Here is an 18,722-nt window from a genome sequence, read left to right as displayed (position 1 = left end):
CAAGGGCGCCCGCCTGAACCCCCGTTGCGTTACAATATTTTCATATAGGCTACAGTCCATATACTGTAATTTATAGGGTGTGAAATCTGGGGACATCTAACGTTTAAAGATAAGATGGAAAACTGACATCTGATCACTGCGATGTCCATTTATTTTAAAAAAGATTTGTTCTTTTTTTACAAAACGAAGGGAAAACGTTTTTCAAAACATTCTGTACAATGCATCCTGTCACTGTACACTGCCTTTCCGTGATTGTGCTTACTCATATCCATTTTTTACACTATGTGCCTACAAAATAAACAAAGATGTAAAAAAATCGGAAAGATCAGAGCTCTGCAGTTCATCCTGAGGAAAGGTCAGGTTAGTCGATTATTAACCAGGCGATCACATTCGTGAGACGTTGGGCGAAGTAATAGGTAACCGATTAGTCAGCGTCGACACGGATTCCAAACCTCTGACATTTCAACTCTGTAGGACGATGGAGAGGCGGTGTTGGGAATACTCATCAATGGGAAACGGGAAAATAAATATTTTTATATCTTTCTTTTGTTCAGTGGACAAATGCGAAACGAAAAGTTTCTGAAACAAACGACGGAAAAAGCTACGTCCGTTTGCGTCGTTTGTGAAGGAGACTAATATTACAAAATATTGCTCTTCTGTCTTGCTTATAAGGTCTGCGTTTTCTGCAATTAAGACTGCCACGAACGTTGTTAAGAAAAAAATCAACGATAATTTTTTTTGGGGGGGTTTAGGGACACCCTCTAATTCATTTATGTTCTACAAAATAAATAAATAAAACATTTTGTTCAATGCGAGAACACATATGAAAAACGTATGAGTATAAAAATTCTGAGAAAAACACCTGTACGTGGAAGAACACTGATACTCAGGATAGTATACAGATTTTGTAGGAGATGGACGATACAGAGAAGGGGGTTCACAGACCCAATGGGAGAGAACAGAGAGAATTCTTCCTGAGTCGGTGAGTAACTTAAAGCTAATTTTACCGATTGTCTTAAACTACTCGTACAGTATGTTTTATAAATTCTTTTTTTAATTAAAAAATTCTTAAATCTCTGAATCACAATTACCATAATATCTGATTATAACAACGATACAGTGGAATAACGGCTATTGGCTATTAAAAAGAAAACAGCCTATTATCTAATAGAGGCCTACGGTACGTTACGTATCTCAAAGAATACATCTTACAAAATAGAAAGATATAACTAAAATGATTTTGGAACTTTACGTATACAAAAATAAGACAATTTAAATTAAAAAAGGGGTTTCAGGTAGCGCATAGTATAAAAACCACAAATGGATACAATAATAATAAACTTAAAGTAGAATTAAAACAATAATACAATAATACAAGGAATTCTGAAAAACGGTTCCGTAGCATCTGACAAGTTTACTATTACATGTAACACCTCATCATATGTAACAATTTAAAAAATCAAATTGATTTTGAAAATATTATACTAGTTTTCACGACGACGAAAGTTCGTTTACGCTTGCATTTTCCACATGTACTGTATTATTAAAACTGTTTTTAAAAGCATCACTAAAATATAATAACTTGTATTTTCTGGTCGATAAGCTTATTGTATATTATTTTTTTCTAATTTTACCGCCTTTTCATTATTTAACCCTTATTTACCATTTGTTCACACTGTAGTTCAAACTCCTGGAAATCGGTGTAATAATACGTGAGTAGGACATACAGCACATGCATGTGCACTTAATAATATAAAAAAATAAAGGGTAATGACGCATTCATAGCAAAACAAATGGGAGCGTGTGGAGCCGTCGGTTCTGCAGGACATATTGGCTCTGTTGTGCTTTCAGCTGAGAGACAACAGAGTATTTTCTTTGTCAGTGGGAAGTAAAATCACAGTGAAACATATTTGTACACACTCCAATGTCAGTTAGCAGACGATCAGTCAGGTGTAGTTGGAAAAAAATACCATTTTCACTGCAGCCCCTGAATCAACCACCTCTGCTATGAGCTAATGTTTTACAGCCCCATGTCTGTGAGTTGAACATTGACCTCTGCCACTGCGTTAGGAAGAAGAACCTGGCTGTCAGTCTGCTGCTCCTGTGTGGGTGCTACACAGCTGTGCTCTATCCGGCCTACTTCCCCAGGGAAGCCAAAGCCTGGAGACAGGACGGCTTGGCACAGAGGCGAGAGGAGGTACAGTACCGCACACGGCACGGACAGAGATCAGACGCGCTCTCAATGCTGCCCTTCCTGGTTTAACAGAGTCCAGTCTGGCTTTCATCACGGGCAGAGCGAATGAATGCAAACCCTCACTAGTAAAGGAGAAACCTACACTGAATTAGAGACAGAAGGCAGAAGATAGTTCTTCATGCGCCTTCAGCAGTAGCATGAGTCATGTTTACTGCTCAGTTTCTCTGGGTTAAGAGCACGACAGAGCTGTAGGATATGCAGTCGTCTGCTGGCACGAGTGACGCCGGTAGTTTATTCATGTCCTGAAGAGACAGTGAAGCACACGCCTGGTGTCCTTCATCCAGGGGTTGCTGAACCGCTCGGCCGGCCTGCTGTCCAGAGCCTGCCGCCCCGGCTGGAGCCGAGAGCGCCTGAGGGCCGTGTACCCGGGCCAGCTGCCCCTGGCGGTCCCGGTGTTCCTGCGGGACGTGGGGGGCGAGCAGAAGCTGTCCCCTCCCCTGGGCCTGCGGGGCAGCGAGGAGCGGGCGGCCGCAGCCCTCAGGAGCCTGCCCCAGAGCGGGCTGCCCCCCTCGCTGGCGGCGGGCGGCTGCAGGCGCTGTGTGGTGGTGGGCAGCGGGGGCATTCTGCTGGGGAGCCGCCTCGGGGACCACATCGATCAGCATGACGTCATCATCAGGTGGGCGCCTCCCTTCTGCAATCGAACACAGGGGGTCTTGGTTTTTGGAGGATGGTGGTCTTTCAGGGTACTCGCAACAAGACGTCAGTGTTGGTTACGACAAAATATTGCGCAGACAGCAATAGTTTCTCGTCGGTTACCCTGCTTTCGCTGTTCTCCCCAAGAGTATCAGATTTTAAACTTCCAGCGAGGTTCGGTTTTTCTAAATTGACTTGGCCGTTGTCTCTACTTTAACTTGACGTACGTGTTATAATCGTTTGTGAAGAATGTCAAATATCTCATCTTCTGTTGTGTGGTAAGAAATGAAAAAGGACCTTTTAAGTATTACATGGGTTATTCTGAAGGCTTAGAAATCATTCCATTGCATGGTTAGAGACTGCGTTCACGAGGTCGAGGAAAGGTCAGCTTGCAATATACTTTGAAACAACTAAAGGTTTTCCCGTCCGCTGTTGTCAGGATGAACAGCGCTCCGGTGTCTGGTTTTAAGAGAGATGCTGGCTCCCGAACAACCATCCGTCTGACATACCCTGAAGGGGCCCCACACTCTCCCAGAGAGTACAGCAACACCTCCCTGGTGGCCTTGGCTGTATTCAAGAGCTCGGACCTGGACTGGCTCACTGGGGTGGTGGCGCAGAAGCCCCTGGTGAGTCCAGCGCCCTTTTCAGTTTCTGATTCGTTTATATATCTTACTTTTAGATGTGCATATACTGATCTCACAGCTGTGGCCATGACAGGCTGTAGCTGATCCCTTGCATCATATTTTTGGGCAAGGTAATTCCTCAAATGCATTTCATTTGGGTTTGTGTGTGGAGCAGGGCTCAGTGTCTCAGAGCCTGCTGCAGAAGGCACAGTTACATCACGGCCAGAGTAGAACTAGCCCACAGCAGGAGGTCAGGCCTTGTGGCTTCTCCGATGTCCAGGGAGCTGCTCTGAATTCTGGGAAGGGTAGAATTACACCCATCACATGTATCAGCTTGTTTTCATTAAGTAACCGGTATCGTTACTCAGTCGGTCTGTGTGCTAGGCGGATTGTCTGTGTCTGCGCAGGGCTGGTGGACCAGGCTGTGGTTCTGGCAGGAAGTGGTGGACTCCATACCCCTCCGCCCTGAGAACTTCAGGATCCTGAACCCCGAGATAATCCGCGAGACACGCCAGGTGCTGCTGGGGCTCTCTGAGGCCCCAGGCCACCAGGGCAGTCATTCCAAGGTGCTGTCGCTCCTTCTGATCTCTATCTTTCTTGCACGCACTTGTGGTCCTTGGATGCAAGCTGCCATCTAAATAAGACTGATCTTACGGGTATATATATTCATTACTGGTTACTTTTCTATTTTTGGGGTCTGGCAGTTATTGGATATTTCTAAGAACATGCAGGAGAGTTCATTTTAGACAAACCAAAATGATCAAATATTTTGTATGAATGGATATCAACATGCACTTCATTTTTACATTTGAATTCTTAAAGCGTACAATGGAGGCTGTCTGAATGGTCACTCACAATTACTTTAATTATGAATACTGTAGCTAAATGATCCAGGACAGAAATAGTCATCTCTCTCGACTGAACCAGAAAACAATGAATCATTTTATTCTCCCTCAAGTTTTGTGTTTTTCATACTTGGGTGCCTAATGACTGTTAGCATACGAACATAAAAAAAGTTACTATATGAACAACGGGAGGCCATCTGGCCCATTTAGCACATTTCATTGTAAAACATGAAGGTTATACTGTATGTGCCTTCACGTTCCTCAATGAAATGTGCTATGAAACACATACAGTGAAATAGCCCTTCAGCTCTGTGTGAAGTAGTGAAAGTGATGAAGGATATTAGTCACCACCAGTGCCTGTCTTCTCTCTCCGGTAGATGGTGCCCACCCTTGGGGCAAGTGCTGTTGTCATGGCGCTGCAGCTGTGTGACGAGGTCAGCCTGGCAGGATTTGGATATGACCTTCAGCACTCCGACACCCCACTGCACTACTACGAGTCCTTGCACATGGACGCCATTAAGGTCCAGGTTGTGCACGACGTAAGCATGGAGAAAACGTTTCTGAGGGAGCTGGTGGGAGCCACAGTGCTGAATGACCTCACTGGGGGCCTGACCTGACAGCACGCGGAACCAACCAGACACGTAATTCCACATTTCGACAGGTTTATGAAGTCTGGCTTCTGCAGGCTTGCCAGTTTACGTTGACCGAGGAACAACTTGACGTTCGTCAAGCCTTTAAATGGAGAAAAAACTATCGCCCTGAAAAAACTGTCGGCTAACTCCACATTTTTAATGAAGAATTAAGATGAAACTATTGAGGAAAGGTGAAGAAGCAATCTTGCTTACACATGATTTCAAGTAGAAAAGGAAGCCAAGTGCTTGTTATTACCTTCCATGACTCTGGTACTCTCTTTAAAGGAGCTTCCACAGACCAAGCCAAGTACATTGCAGAGATAATAGCCTTCTCCAGTTTAGTACTCCTAAAAAAAATCTAAAACACAAACCCACCCTTAATGCAGAACATGCAGTGCTGATCTTAAAGACGAGTCTGGAAGGAAACTGCACCAGCTGCTCAGTGACCTGAAAACTGTTAATGTCTCACTCCTGTATACAGAAAGGCAGCAGGAGCACAAGTCCAAGGATATACAGATATTAAACTACATTTACCTTGAGTAAATGGCTATTAATCTTGATCGAGAAATGGACTTCAGCACTGTAAACAACTCATCCTTGAAAAAACCAAACAAAGGTGAGAGACCAGGCTAGGGGAAATGTCTCACTCTTTCCAGTCAGCGGAGCGACGCTGCAGGTGACCTTTCACCATGCTTCAGTTTAAAGTTTATATTTCGCTACGGAAAGAGCTAACTGTATATCCTGTACAGAAACCCCCTCTTCCTCCTAAGGAAAACACAATAGTATTCTCCACCCCTCCAGATAGTATGACTCCTGATACTGCTTTTGACATGCGTTCAACATGACATCTTTCTCTCCATACTGAAAGGTTTCTTAAAAGTTAAAAATGCCCGTTTTAAGGGTCAGTCCAGAGCACATATGCATGCTGGGATGTAAAAGATTGTCCTTTTGAACCTTTTGGTCTTGGAAAGAAAAGATCACGAGGGGATCTGTTACAAATGTTCCAAATCTTCCAAGGCATTTACAGCGTCAGTCCAGCGGACCTCATCACAATGAACAGTGAAACACAAACCAAAGGACAGAACTGGAAAATACGTGGAAGTGTATTTAAAACCAAGAACACGAAGCATTTCTTCACCCTGATCTACAAAGGGTTGTGGGAGTATCGGTTGAGGCTGATATCCTGACTCCTTCAAGAAACAGATGGATGAGATTCTCAGATAGTATAAAATATGACCAAATGCATTAAAATGAGCCTAATAGCCTCCTTCATTTGCATCCACTCTTATGTACATGTAGCATGTGCTATCACTCAGACCTATATAGTGATCTGCCTATTCAGCCCAACTCAATTTTTATACCTGTACCATGTTTACAAATATTAAAAAGTGGTCTCAAGAATTTGCTACAATAAATCCTCATAATTGAATTTTATTTTATATATTACAGTACTTCACATTGTTCAAAAAGTCAGAATAACAGAAAAATGCGGATGGACTAGAGCAATTTCCAAAACTAAGAAGTACAATAGTGCAATCTGACTGTATGGTTAAGAGAAGAACCTCAGGCATCCTCCAATGATTTTATTTAGTGAAAATGGAATGTGAAAGCATCGTGTTTATAAATGGGTGCAGCTACACTACTGCGTGTTAGTTACTGCGAACATGGAAACAAAGGAGCTGGAAAAATTGACAGAAAGACTGTGATGAATACTGCGCTCTTGTTTGAAGATTACGGAGAACTGCAGACTCTACAAGGACTGACGTTGTTTCACCTCCACAGAGCCACCAGCAAGGCCAGTGTCCGAGCTCTGAAGCCAGCGGCGTCTCTCAGTGGACGCTCTGTGGACAAGGAGATGCAGTGAAGGGGAGGGGAGGGTAGGCAGGAGGCCTCAGGGGAGATGTGTGGGCAAGATGTAGTCATCTGGAAAGCACAGTGCCACTAGGCGAGCGTGTCAGCGACTGGTCTGCGAGGCTCCATGGGCAGTCCCTCCCAGGCTGCCCTACAGCAGAGGAATGCGGGAGGGCTCCCACAGCTTCCTGGCCAGCTGACAGCAGTGCTGCAGGATGTACTCGGTAGGGATGACTCCCAGGTGGATGGTCAGCAGCTCGTAACACTTGACAACCTCCGTCTGGTGGTTTTTGCTGTAGTACCTCAGGAGCTTCCTGTAAGGGGAGCCCACACACTCAGTTACTGAGCTGGTCTAGGCGGGGCAGACAAGAGTACAGTACGCGCTTGATTTATACAGTGAAAAAGTTTTAGTAGATGTTACTTTTTTGCCCCAAAGCATAATGCTAACATTAAAAAAAAAACTGTACTCATCTCTACCTGTAGTAGTCCACTCCCAGCATTCCAATGGGGGCAGAGTCATCAGGAAGGACAGGCAGCTCAATCACCTCCAGCTTGTACCCCTGAGAGAAGGACACAGTCAGACAGCATGAGGGCGTGCGTTGTTGTAGATACAGTATGAACAATATTGTTGTCTTTACTATAGCAAATGTCTCAAAACATTTTTTTCTTAAGTTATCGCCGTGTTCTGAACATTGCACAGGGAAGTACGGAATACCTAAACTCTCAGGAACAACACAGTGAATGGAGAGCCTGCAATATGATTCTGCTAGTACATTTAAAACCAGCATACAGTACATCTATTAAAACTAACTGAAAGTATTGAGCACACAAGGTACACACAACATGACACATTCTGTGATAAAAACCATGAAAGGAAGTAGGTTAAGAATCACTGGGAACCAGGTTTTAAAACTACACTTGCTGACCAAAATATTAGGAATCCCCACTGAAAAATGATTCCTCAGCTATCGCTCACAGTTGAGGATGATTTCCATGGACCTGAAAGTGACTGATGATACAGTATGAGCAGCCCAATCTCAACCTCTCCTTGGTGGCAAGCACGACTTCCACTGATGTAGAACAGGACGTCTGAGGGGAGGGGGTGGAAGACTTTCCTGCTACCTGCCTTGGAGAGAGTCTTTTTCACCGCTTGGTCCTGGACGAACTCTGTATCTCTGGGTTTATGTGCCAGCCAAGTTCTTAAACACAGGCTAACTGATCTCAGTTTTCTCTCTTGGGCTTATTTGTAAATTAGCTTTCATGGTCAGATGGGATTTGCAGAACTGCCCTTGTTCAGGAATGCTGTCTGAAATGGAAAACCCACTCATCGTGGGAGTGTCACAGTGCCAGTCCCACCTGCCTGTTCATCTCAATTCATCAAGAAGTAAGAACTGTTTAGTAAGAAATAACAGCAACCAAGCATGCTGGAAATGCTGTAAACAGTGGCCCTGAAGTAGGGGATTTGTGATGCTCAGAACTTACAAAATAAACAAGGTAATAAAACTCAAACAAGGAAAATGATCAATGAAGTCATCAATCAGCTTTGGGCAGTTTAAAGTCTTAGCTGGAACGATGACCAACAGACAGTGTTTCTTCACGACCAGAGTTGGGAAACACCAGTCTATTAATTCTGACCAGTTTCTAATATTTTGGTCAGTCAGTATCATGTTTGCCTGTGAGCTCCGTCAGTGAGACTATCTGAAATGAAGAACAGTTTCCTACTGTTTCATTTTCAAACCACAGAAAGTAGCAGAAGTAGTAGTCGCCATCTCGCAGGGTGACTGTGGTATAGCCCTTCTGGAGATACCGCCTGGCTGTGCCCACCAGACTCCACACCTTACCAGGGGAAAATAGAGAGAGATGGCAATCAGACGGACAGCTCACTGCTTCCTCATGTCATTGGACTGGAAACACCTTGCAGAAATAACCATCTGTACTGAGTGGAGGAAAACCTAAAGCCCAATTTAAACTGCAGTACCTTTGAAAGCACTACAGAGAATGTCTTTTGTATAGTATGTAAAGAGGGACACCCTATTCCAAATGCTCTTATGGCTTTAAACATCAATGGCCATAAAACAACTACCTTTTAAAAAACAAAATTGGTATACCTGAAAATTTTCGAGACGCCAGCAAACATAGTGGAACTTGCTTTGAAGCAAAATTCCATGTTGGTAAACTTGCTTACCAGAAGAGATGGAAAAGCAGGCCGGACACGTCTGGCTCACCTTGCTCTTGATGAAGTGTGCCAGCGGCCCCTTTCCCAGCTCCGAGGTGGAGCGGTCCGTCACATTGAGGGAGGGCGCGATCATGTGACCCGCTGTGCGGTCCACGTAGATGAAGTGTACCAGGCCCGGGAAGTCCTCCAGGTAAGTAAGAAACACGTTAAGGAAGCGCAGGTTAGACTGCAGTGAGTGACGCCCTGCACATAGAAAAACTGGCAGTTTACAGTTTGAAGTGGTAGGCACATAGAGCTCAGGACTGTCCCTTTTCTTATATTTGCCCTCTTTTCGAATATATTCCATTAGAACTGCATTATGAAGCACAATTCTAAAGAAAAGTGTTGAGCTTAAATTATTTTACACAGCCCTCTGTGTTCCCTAGTAAGCTAAAACTTGAATGGATTCACCCGAATGGTATCCATGAACTTGAATATGACAAGGCCATCTCCTTCCCAGAGTTCTTCTCTCCTCTACCAGCTCTTTCGCTCGTTCTACAGGGGGGTTCTGTCATCTCATTCACGTCAAGTTTGCATTCAGGTACTGCAAACGCTTTGCTTGTTGGGAGTCTGTTTGTATCTCCTGAATCTACTACAGAAAGTAGGATATGACACCATGGTGATGTTCCTCTTGCTCTTCACCAACAGGAAGTCCTTCCAGTCCACGAGCTTGTCTCTGTAACACAAGCGTCATAAGTGGATGTTTACTGCACGCATATTTACAGGAGCTGGGCTGTTAACAATTCTGTGACTCAGAGGGAGAACTTTAAGACGTTTTATATGATAGAGACACAAAACAGCCAAAAGTGCAGGACGATCACTAAACAGATAAAGCAATACCAAAAAAAATAAAATAAAGCTTGCATACAGTAACAAAAGACAAACAAATCAAACCGTGAAATTTGAGGTATAGGCACAGGCTTTCAATTTGGGTTCAAATGTGCTTACGGAATTGCTGTCCCCTTCAGAAGCCTCAAAAAATACAGACAAAAACAAGCATTTCTAATTTTTCTTTTCAGGAAATTCACTCTTCAGTCTCAGAATGCCGTCATATTTCAAGAAACTTCACAAAAGGCTTCCCTCGTTTTGTCAGTACAGACACGCACGGCCCTTCCTACGGTGCCTGTACAGCATCAATCAGTCGAGCGGCCGTCACCGCATAGGCCTGCGTTTGAAAACCGAACAGTGGTGGAGACTCCAGCTGTGTTCACTTTGTCCTTTCCCCCCTGCAACGGGCGACGGGATGACGAACTCACCCACTTTCTCTAATCAGATTATAATTAAAACGGGGGAAAAACAGTGTGTCAAACTTCATTTCCGAGAGAACGACTGAAAGTAAAGAGGGGGAGGCTACATACTGCACCATGGCCAAGGCCTTCTCCTGCAGGCTCGGAGACAGGCGCTGCGCTCTCCCCGCCTGCTCTGCCAGGAAGTACTGCCTGTAGACGGCGCACAGCTGCTTCTTCATGGCGCGGCAGGACGGCAGCAGCCTGGGGAGACACAGCCGAGCTTGACCCTCCGTTTCCGTCTCCGGGGGGGCGCCCGGCCTCGCGGCAGCCATTTTCACACGCGCTCGACACGCCAGACCGGCAGGGGCTTAGATCAAGGCAGTCAAGAGTACGGTACAACAACTAACGTTTCTGGGTTGTGCGACAAGAATGTCTGCATCTCGATTCCGTTTTCATCCATTGTATTCTTGAAAAACGTAAAAGTAATGAGTCACAATTATTTTGTATCGGGAAGAAGTCATGTCATAAGAGGAGGGAGATCACAGGATGGGGAACAAACACACTCTCAGCTCAACAATAAAGCGGCTGGTGGAACACATTCAAGAAAAGAGTAGGGATGTTTTTTAAGTGCCTGACTTTCTGGGGGTGGGGGTGGTGGTGGGGGGCTGTTGCTTCCTAATCTGACATCTTTCAGAGCCGAAGCCAGCCTGGCAGGTCCCCTCGTGTGCTGCCTATCGATTACCGCTGGAAAGGACAGACATTTTACTCACTCCCTACTGTTCACCGGGCCTCCTCTTGAGAACGCCTTGCTCTTAAACTCTGTCCAGGTGTTCTGCAGCTGTGAAAACTGAAACAACAATGGACAACGGGTGTTTGGTGTTCTGCAGTTAAAAAACAAGCGATCTTTGTTTCAGACAAGATCCTTGACTGCAACTTTTCCCACACTCAGGAGATTCCTTTTCTCTATCGACGCCAGCCCCTGCCGGCCCAGGACTCTGACCTGGATGTCGCTGCCGTTCAGAGCCCGGACAAACTTGTCCAGCTTGCCCCGGAGCTCCAGCAGTGCGGACAGCGTGCGGGAGAGCACGCTGCCCTCCGGCTCCTCGCTCAGCTTTTTTTCCAGGGAGGTGAAGTGCTCCAAGAAGTAGTAGACTTGGATCGCCACCTGGCTGTTGGGAATCTGCAGAAGACGCCAGAGAAGAAAATCAAAATCAACTGTCCATTGCAGCCTCAAGTGAAGATCTAAATGCAATGGAGAAGTAAATATGCAGACGAGACTGTATTCTGGCTGTTACCCGGGCTGGAATCTGTTCTGCACACACAGAGCTTTGGAGTTGAATCAATGCTTATTCAATTCAATTTGTTTTTATATAGCGCCTTTCACAACAAGGTTGCCCCAAGGCGCTTAACAATGCAAGTGACCATACATTTCGGCAATACAGAATAGAAGACCAGAAGACAACGGAGGAGAGGAACCAAAAACTCCTTAGCAAGGAGAAAAAAAAACTCTGGGGGTCCAAGGTCAACTGGTTGTCCAAGGTCAACCCCTTTGGGCATGCTAACATTATATAATTTTAAAAAAAGGAAATAAATGAATGAGGGTATTAATCCATCCATCCATCATGTCTTCTGTGTGTTTGCACTCCTTGCAGATCTCTGTAGACCAGTAAATTCCTCCAAAACGACAGCTATATCCATGATGTCCCTCTTGGATCCATGGCAGTGATGCAGAATCCAGCTCAGATGGTGCCCAGCCCGGGCGCCATCCAGACATGTGGGGAGGAGAATAGGATAGTTTGGTCAGAACAGTTGTATCTACCTGGTGGGCCAACATAGAGACACACAATGGCATGTACAGCAGCACCAGCAGCCATGGTTGCAGCAGGCTATAATGTAAGGTGTGAGTAGGCTAGGCTGAAGCAATAGGTCTTCAGTCTGGATTCGAATAAGTTTTGCTTATGGCAAAACTACACAACTACAGGAAAGCAAACACAGTAAAATAAAACTTCTCTGCCTAGTTAATCCCAAGAAGTCTGTAACTTATTTCCCATTTTCACCATGGGTCAAATGGAGTCTATTCATGTTCACAACCCTATCAAGTGGTGGATATGAAAGAAACATTTTTTCTCTTGTACTCCTGTTCAAAACATTAAGAAAACACAAGAGGCCACTTAACTGTTTTATTTGTGCTACAAGTAAATCATTTTACTTGCAATTTTAAAATGCTCTAGCAATGTGACATTCTTTTACGAAGGTAAAAAACAAACACTTTAATTAACTGCTGCCACCTTGTGGACATTCGTGAAACTTGAGAGACGGATCTATTTTCCCTCCAAAGAACCAAACCGAATTTTGTTTTAGTCATTTTGACTATGTAGCGAAACCAAAAGCATGCCGTCACTAATACACATGGTGTTAATATGCTTAATTAAATGAAGAGCACCCCGCAAATATGTTTTTTTTAAATATTTTTTTACCGTCACCTGCAAGCACGTCTTTATCAGCGGAAAGAGAAGGTGCAATTCAGCACGCAGGCTGGGAGAGCGACTACGGACACGGGAAGGAACGAGCAGACGCGCGCAAGCCTGACCTTCGTGAGCAGCACCAGCGAGAGGCCGGGCCAGAGCGGCCGGCAGTACATGGAGTGAGGCATCATGGAGCAGTAGCCCTCTCTGAAGGTGGCTTCCAGGAAGACCCTGCGAGGGGCTGAAGGGTCGGGAGGTGGAGCTTCTAGGGTCCTCAGGCTGTCCTCCGCCATCTGCAATCACAGCGGAGCCCTTGAAACGAGGGCAGCTGAAATACTGCAGAACAGGAGATGACCAGGAAACGGGGCCACACAACGAGACGGCCTGGAGGGCAAGGTTAGCTGAGCTTACCTGGATATCGGGGTCCACAAACTGGAAGACGGGAGCGTTCTCCGGTTCCCTCCCCGCTGAGCCTGCTTTGAGAGAGTAGCCTCGGGTCAACAGGGCGGCCCCCAGCCTCGGCCCACAGCACCCACAGACCCCGAGCAGCCGCGACAATACGCATTACAGCGGCATTCCACCAGTTGATTACGTTTTAGCGGAAAGTAATTTTAAAGAGAAAAGTGTACCTGTATTGCTGCCACCTGGGGAATGTTCTGGGGTGTAGAAGACCTCTGGAACAGAACTGCTTTCCACCTCCTGAGCACAGATCACCCAGACATTAGCCTCTGAATGTATAGACATGCCTACTCTATTTACACACTCAGGCACAGAGGGTCCTCTCCGCCCTCTAGCCTCTTTGTAAAAAAACTCCCAAAACAATTGGGTAAAAAAAAATCCCAAATTCATTTCTGACCTCAGTTCTTCCTGAAGACAGGGAGCTAACGATCTTCTTACAGCCATTCCAAGGCAAAGGTTGGAATGGCAAAGCACAAGGCACATACTGTAGAAAGCTGTTTAGATTTCTCACCTATTATACAAAAAAAACAAGTTAACAAGACTAGAGGGTAACTCTGGTAACGCGACACTTTGGTTTTCAACGACACCTCGCTTGTGTCCGGACTGGGCTTGGCCTACCTCTGAGGCAGTGTCCTCCAGGTCCGTGTTGCTAGGATACAGGTTCTGCACTATCAGCATCAAGGCCAGCAGGTCAGACGGCTTCACTGTACTGGCGTTCCGGCTGCAGAGGAGAAACAGACCAGCTCGGATAAATCCGTCCGACATCATCAGAAACACTAGTCTCTTTCAGGGACCTGAACCACCCGATGAGCAGCTCGCCCCCGTTGCTGGCCATCGCTCGGCGCTTCTCGGCCAGACGCGGGAGGCCGTACCTGGAGTAGAAGGCCAGCAGCTTGGTCTGCACCAGGATGAAGGCGTGCAGCACCTCCTCGCCGGCCCGCTCCACGCTGCTGTTGATCTGCTGCACCAGCCGGCGCTCCAGGAACTCGATGCACTGCTCGCACAGGGCCGGGTGAATCAGCCTCTCCACTGCCTGAGGGAAGGAGGGAGACAGAGCACAGAGGGAAAGTCTGGTGAAACAAGATGTGACGGGAAGACTGAGAAGAATGAAGGTAGAGAGACGGACTGAAGAACAGAGGCCGCTGAAAGGTTCCCAGAGTTCTGCAGCACGTATCCCACAATGCTCCCAGTAATCATGTCCTTCAGACCTTCCGTCATACTTTAAAAGCTCCATGAAAAATAAAACAAACGTTTTGAAACTGAATCTAAGTTGAGTGAAAGCTCTCTGTCTAACACGGACTAATACCTCTACAAGAAAGCTTTGGTCCTGCATTCGCAAACGGCTGTACGTTTCCAAAAGGCTCTGCATCATCTTCCAGAGACGGTTACGTTGTGCTGTGTCCTGAGGACGCAATCTATCAAAAACATGAAAAAAACAAGTAGGACAAAAATATCAACAATCACAGATCTTTAGGAACATAGAAATGTTAAAGATATATAAAAATACATATAACATACAATTAGTTTAGTTGACATTCAGAGCTTATAAAGCCAAATGAAACAAGTGGTAACGTACTACATTATCTAAGCCCTGACTAAGCTTGAGGACTATTACGTCAGGTAGGGATTTCGGACTTTCTGAGGGGATATGTTCTTCCATTTTCTTTGACTGTCCATGAAGATCCCTGCTCCAAAACAAACATTATTGGAAAGATCTGCATTACAACTGATCAACTTTCAAAAGTTATTTGTAGGGTACAGTCTCAGTATCTTTCATCTTCATCTACTCTCCAGGGCAGAATTCAGCCTGGCCAGCATTTTATTCACTTAATTAACACACCTACTAAGCTGCTCCTGCTGCTTAACACCACTTAATAACTAAAGAGCAGTGCCAGAGGTGGCCGCTGCTGTTCTAGCTGACTTGCAGAGACCTCCAGTAGCAGACACTCCTTACTCTTTCCTCAGGAGAGCGCCACTGAGTGTCACCATCCCAAAGTGCACCTCCGTCAGCTTTCTCATCACATAGATCTTCCTCCTCAGGTCCTCCTCGCTCTCCTCCCCGTCTCCATTGACAGCAATGTACAGGCACTCCCCAAACTGGAACACAGCAACAACAGCATGGCAGCTTCACAAAGCATGTTTCCACCCAGTGCAAAGAAAGCTTTCAACAAAACCACACTGCACATTTCCTAACGATTTCCGAAACTGAATTGTTCCATACCAACAATTTGAACTTAGAGTGAGAGCAGGTGTACACATTTGCCCAAGGTTGTGCTTACACTACACTTAGTGAAGAATTGTTTAATTCATTTTCTGCTTTATAAAGAAATGTGCCCAGAAGCAAATAAGAAAACATTATGTTATTTCTATGTGTTCTTTCGTGCTGATAATTGACAGAACAATAAATGCATCATTGGAGCATAATAATGAATTTTTCCTTCCTAAGCCAATAGTGGGTACTGTACATAACAAACACTTCAGGAGATATATGCATGGGTCTACTCTACGCCAGAAATCAAAGCATATAAAATCTGAGTCTTGTACATGTTGAGACACTGGAGGTCAAAGGTAAAAATTGTAACATGTATTAGAAAACTGTTAATAAGCTCTAAAGCGATACAAAAATCAGCCTTCTGTGTTTATCCATGGTAAGACTATGGATGTCTAATGATAAGGCAGGGTGTCCAAACTGGGTCAACGCTGAGCACCTGTCTCCTGATCCATTCAGGACTGGAAACCACTATTTTTCCATGAGCATGGGAATTATTCTTAAAACTGAAAAGGTGAGGTCCAAACTGACATTTTTCATGGTTTTTGTATGGAACGAGCCTGTTCACAGGCCACTCCCCCCAGCTGTGATGGAGAAACTACTGCTGTTGGGCTTCGAAGCCCATTCCCCGCTCAGCACAGCCCCTGCCCCAGGCTTCCGCAGTACCTGGTGGAGAATGTAGAGGTGCCCGTTCTCTGTGCTGAAGGAAGTGTAGGTGTCCCCAATCTTCTCGATCATGGTGCTGCAGGAGATGATGAGTGGAGCGAACACAGTGTTGATACTGTCTTCAAAAGCAGGGGGCTAGGGTACAGTACAAGAACCATTTCAGGGGTGTACACACTTCTCTACTGTCATATCACATACCGGCACATGCCATGTTCTGAACAGAAATGATGCTTTATGATAGTTTAACGATTAAACCAAGAGATCCTGTAACATCACAAGCATTGTGCCTCACAGCCTGACTCGGATACTGGCAGATCTCACTTCACACTATGGCAACTGCTGCAGACATACAGTACTGTACAATGAGCACCTTATCGTAACAAATACAGCAACTGCTGAAAACACAGAACTCTTGGAAACCCCCTCCCCCACATACACTTTAATCTGAAGTAGGTAAATAGGCCTTAAGACACAAAGGCTGTTTCACAGTCCTCTGAGGATGCTGATTTCCCAAAGTAACGTTCCAGAGAGGTACCGGTTTGTAGGGCTGTCTGCTACTCCAGCTGAGAGAGTTTTGTATGCTTTTACATGTTCTAAAATACCCTGATGAAAAAAGTATACACTGCAGAACTATATCCAATGCCACAATATGAACATACATATACAGTGCCTAGTCAGTACAGTATTTCTACTTGACAAGTGACATCCAACCTCACAGCAAACTACACATTTGCCACAGCAAAATACCCCACTGGGGTCTGTGGGTGTAAGGCTCACAGACAGAAAGGGGCTTATATCACCGACGTCTCTTTAAGTAAGATAGCTTATCATGCTTTCCTGAAACCTGACCAACTATGGCATCCTGTTGCAGGACAGTGTCTCACCCTCTCCCCCTCCTGCAGAGTGACTCCATACTGCTCACGAATGTTCTGCTCAAAGTCTGGGTCGGTCCAGTAGAACAGAACCTCCGCACTCTCACTGACGACCAGCAGGCACTTCATGTGAGGGAGGGCAGCCGGCAATCCCACTAGTCAGGGAGAAGAGGCGTCTGTGGGACCGATGTTCAGAGGTGTACAGTCAGTTAGAAAATGTAGTGTTATACAGAAGTTTTTTTAAACACTTAATAAGGTCTATTATCTCTTTCATATTCATGGACATACACAATATTTCACAAAAGTGACAATTCTGCTTCAGCAGACACACTTTTACCGTATAACTTACTGTATGAAACCACATGCTTAGAAATTAGTTTGTAATTAAAAAAAACTGCTGACAATCCCATCAGAAGACAGAAATAAGAGCTACTTCCATCTTTGCAGTACGCTAGCTGTTGCCCTCCGTCACTTTATGCTTATCAACTCACAACTAAGAATGTGGGTAGATAACGGCTCAGTATTACACGGCTTTTAAGATTTACCCATATTGTACTGTTTTAAGGAGCATCGGAATCTACTTGGCCCTCCTTTTCGGAAAACGTTGATCTCATAATTAAAACTCTTGGTTTGAAATTCACGTTTCCCAGATGTCAACTAATTTGCTAATGGTTCATCACTACTTCATTTCAAAACGAACCTGTTGCTGCAATAAGTCGAACTCGAAACGAATCAGTTTAACTATGTGTTTCAGTGAGAAATGTCTCAAACGCTACCCGAGGTTCGTAATCTCCGAGGTACAAATTGCATCTTTAACCCGGTCATGTGATGAAGCGCGTGAGAGAGGACGAAAAATAACTATATTCAAATCAATGATTTAGGCCTATTTTAAGACAAAGGAATGAGTTGCCGCATCTTTGCAGCTTTTCGGAACGAAGTTATTACAACTTGTTTCCTTTAAGTCACGAAGCGCTGTGTTTTCTGGAGTTACGATGCACGATTTCGTTTCTTCCAGGTAACTTACGCCTTTGGGGTTGCAATCTCGACGTCAGTACAGTCCCATGTCTTCTTAAATTAGACCTCTGCTCTAAATACAATGTTTGTACAGGTTTAGTTTCCGTAGGGTAAGCTTTTTTTTGGAATTCGCTACACCCGTCTCAGCTCACCCCTGAACGTTTGAGCTCTCTCTGCTCCACTTCCGAAACAGGCTGAATGTCATGTGACATTTGCACACACGCAAGACTGCTTCTACCCTGTTTCCACACAAGAGAGTTTACTTTTTTAAAGCTGCACTGTCATCTGCTATTCAAGCTGTTAAGGGTGGTCCTAACTCGACTTTCGAGTGGGTCTTGCTTGACAACGAGAGTACAGTGCTCAAGTCTTCCTATTTGTTGAATATTCTGTCACTTTTTTCGTTCAGGTGTTGAAAACTGGCGCAATTTGTCACCTACAGGAGAGCACTCTGAATGGCCAAAACCTTTTAATTAATTGTTTTATACGTTGTAATGGAAAAGTCTGTGAAACCTTTACATTAAATTGAATGTGCATTTCCATTCATTCAATTGGTATGTGTATTTAGTTTGGCTTTTTTATTAGAACAAGAGCTTTGCTTTCAATTACAGTATGTCTATACAAAATTCACACGCTGAAGGCACCCCAATCTGGAATTTAACCCAGGACCCTAGACCTGCGAGGCAAAAAGTGCAAAT

At 44.9% G+C, this 18,722-nt stretch overlaps 2 protein-coding genes across 2 annotated transcripts; one reads left to right on the top strand and one right to left on the bottom strand.

The window, feature by feature from the left end:
- Nucleotides 1-427: 427 nt before the first annotated feature.
- Nucleotides 428-6,402, top strand: st3gal7 (ST3 beta-galactoside alpha-2,3-sialyltransferase 7). The gene is made up of 6 exons (XM_088635349.1): nt 428-982; nt 2,071-2,197; nt 2,539-2,870; nt 3,327-3,513; nt 3,918-4,076; nt 4,733-6,402. Exons 1-6 carry the CDS (start codon nt 915-917, stop codon nt 4,970-4,972), a joined length of 1,113 nt encoding a protein of 370 aa, XP_088491475.1. The 5' UTR covers nt 428-914; the 3' UTR covers nt 4,973-6,402.
- On the bottom strand, nt 6,403-18,244 carry hps1 (HPS1 biogenesis of lysosomal organelles complex 3 subunit 1). Its single transcript, XM_088635348.1, has 18 exons — nt 18,038-18,244; nt 17,026-17,189; nt 16,142-16,276; nt 15,161-15,303; nt 14,513-14,621; nt 14,079-14,239; nt 13,825-13,927; nt 13,377-13,446; nt 13,159-13,223; nt 12,873-13,040; nt 11,283-11,462; nt 11,053-11,129; nt 10,412-10,543; nt 9,665-9,729; nt 9,064-9,209; nt 8,561-8,674; nt 7,316-7,398; nt 6,403-7,152 (listed from the first exon to the last, which is right to left on the bottom strand). The coding sequence occupies exons 2-18, from the start codon at nt 17,140-17,142 to the stop codon at nt 6,990-6,992; spliced, it is 2,031 nt and encodes a 676-aa protein (XP_088491474.1). The 5' UTR covers nt 17,143-17,189; nt 18,038-18,244; the 3' UTR covers nt 6,403-6,989.
- Between the last annotated feature and the right edge of the window lie 478 nt (nt 18,245-18,722).

Source organism: Lepisosteus platostomus, chromosome 6 (assembly GCF_059453375.1).
Source record: "Lepisosteus platostomus isolate fLepPlt1 chromosome 6, fLepPlt1.hap1, whole genome shotgun sequence".
NCBI classification, from domain to species: Eukaryota; Metazoa; Chordata; class Actinopteri; order Semionotiformes; family Lepisosteidae; genus Lepisosteus; species Lepisosteus platostomus.
The sequence above is the reverse complement of the archived record's forward strand: the minus strand, read 5'-3'. Positions and strand labels throughout refer to the sequence as shown.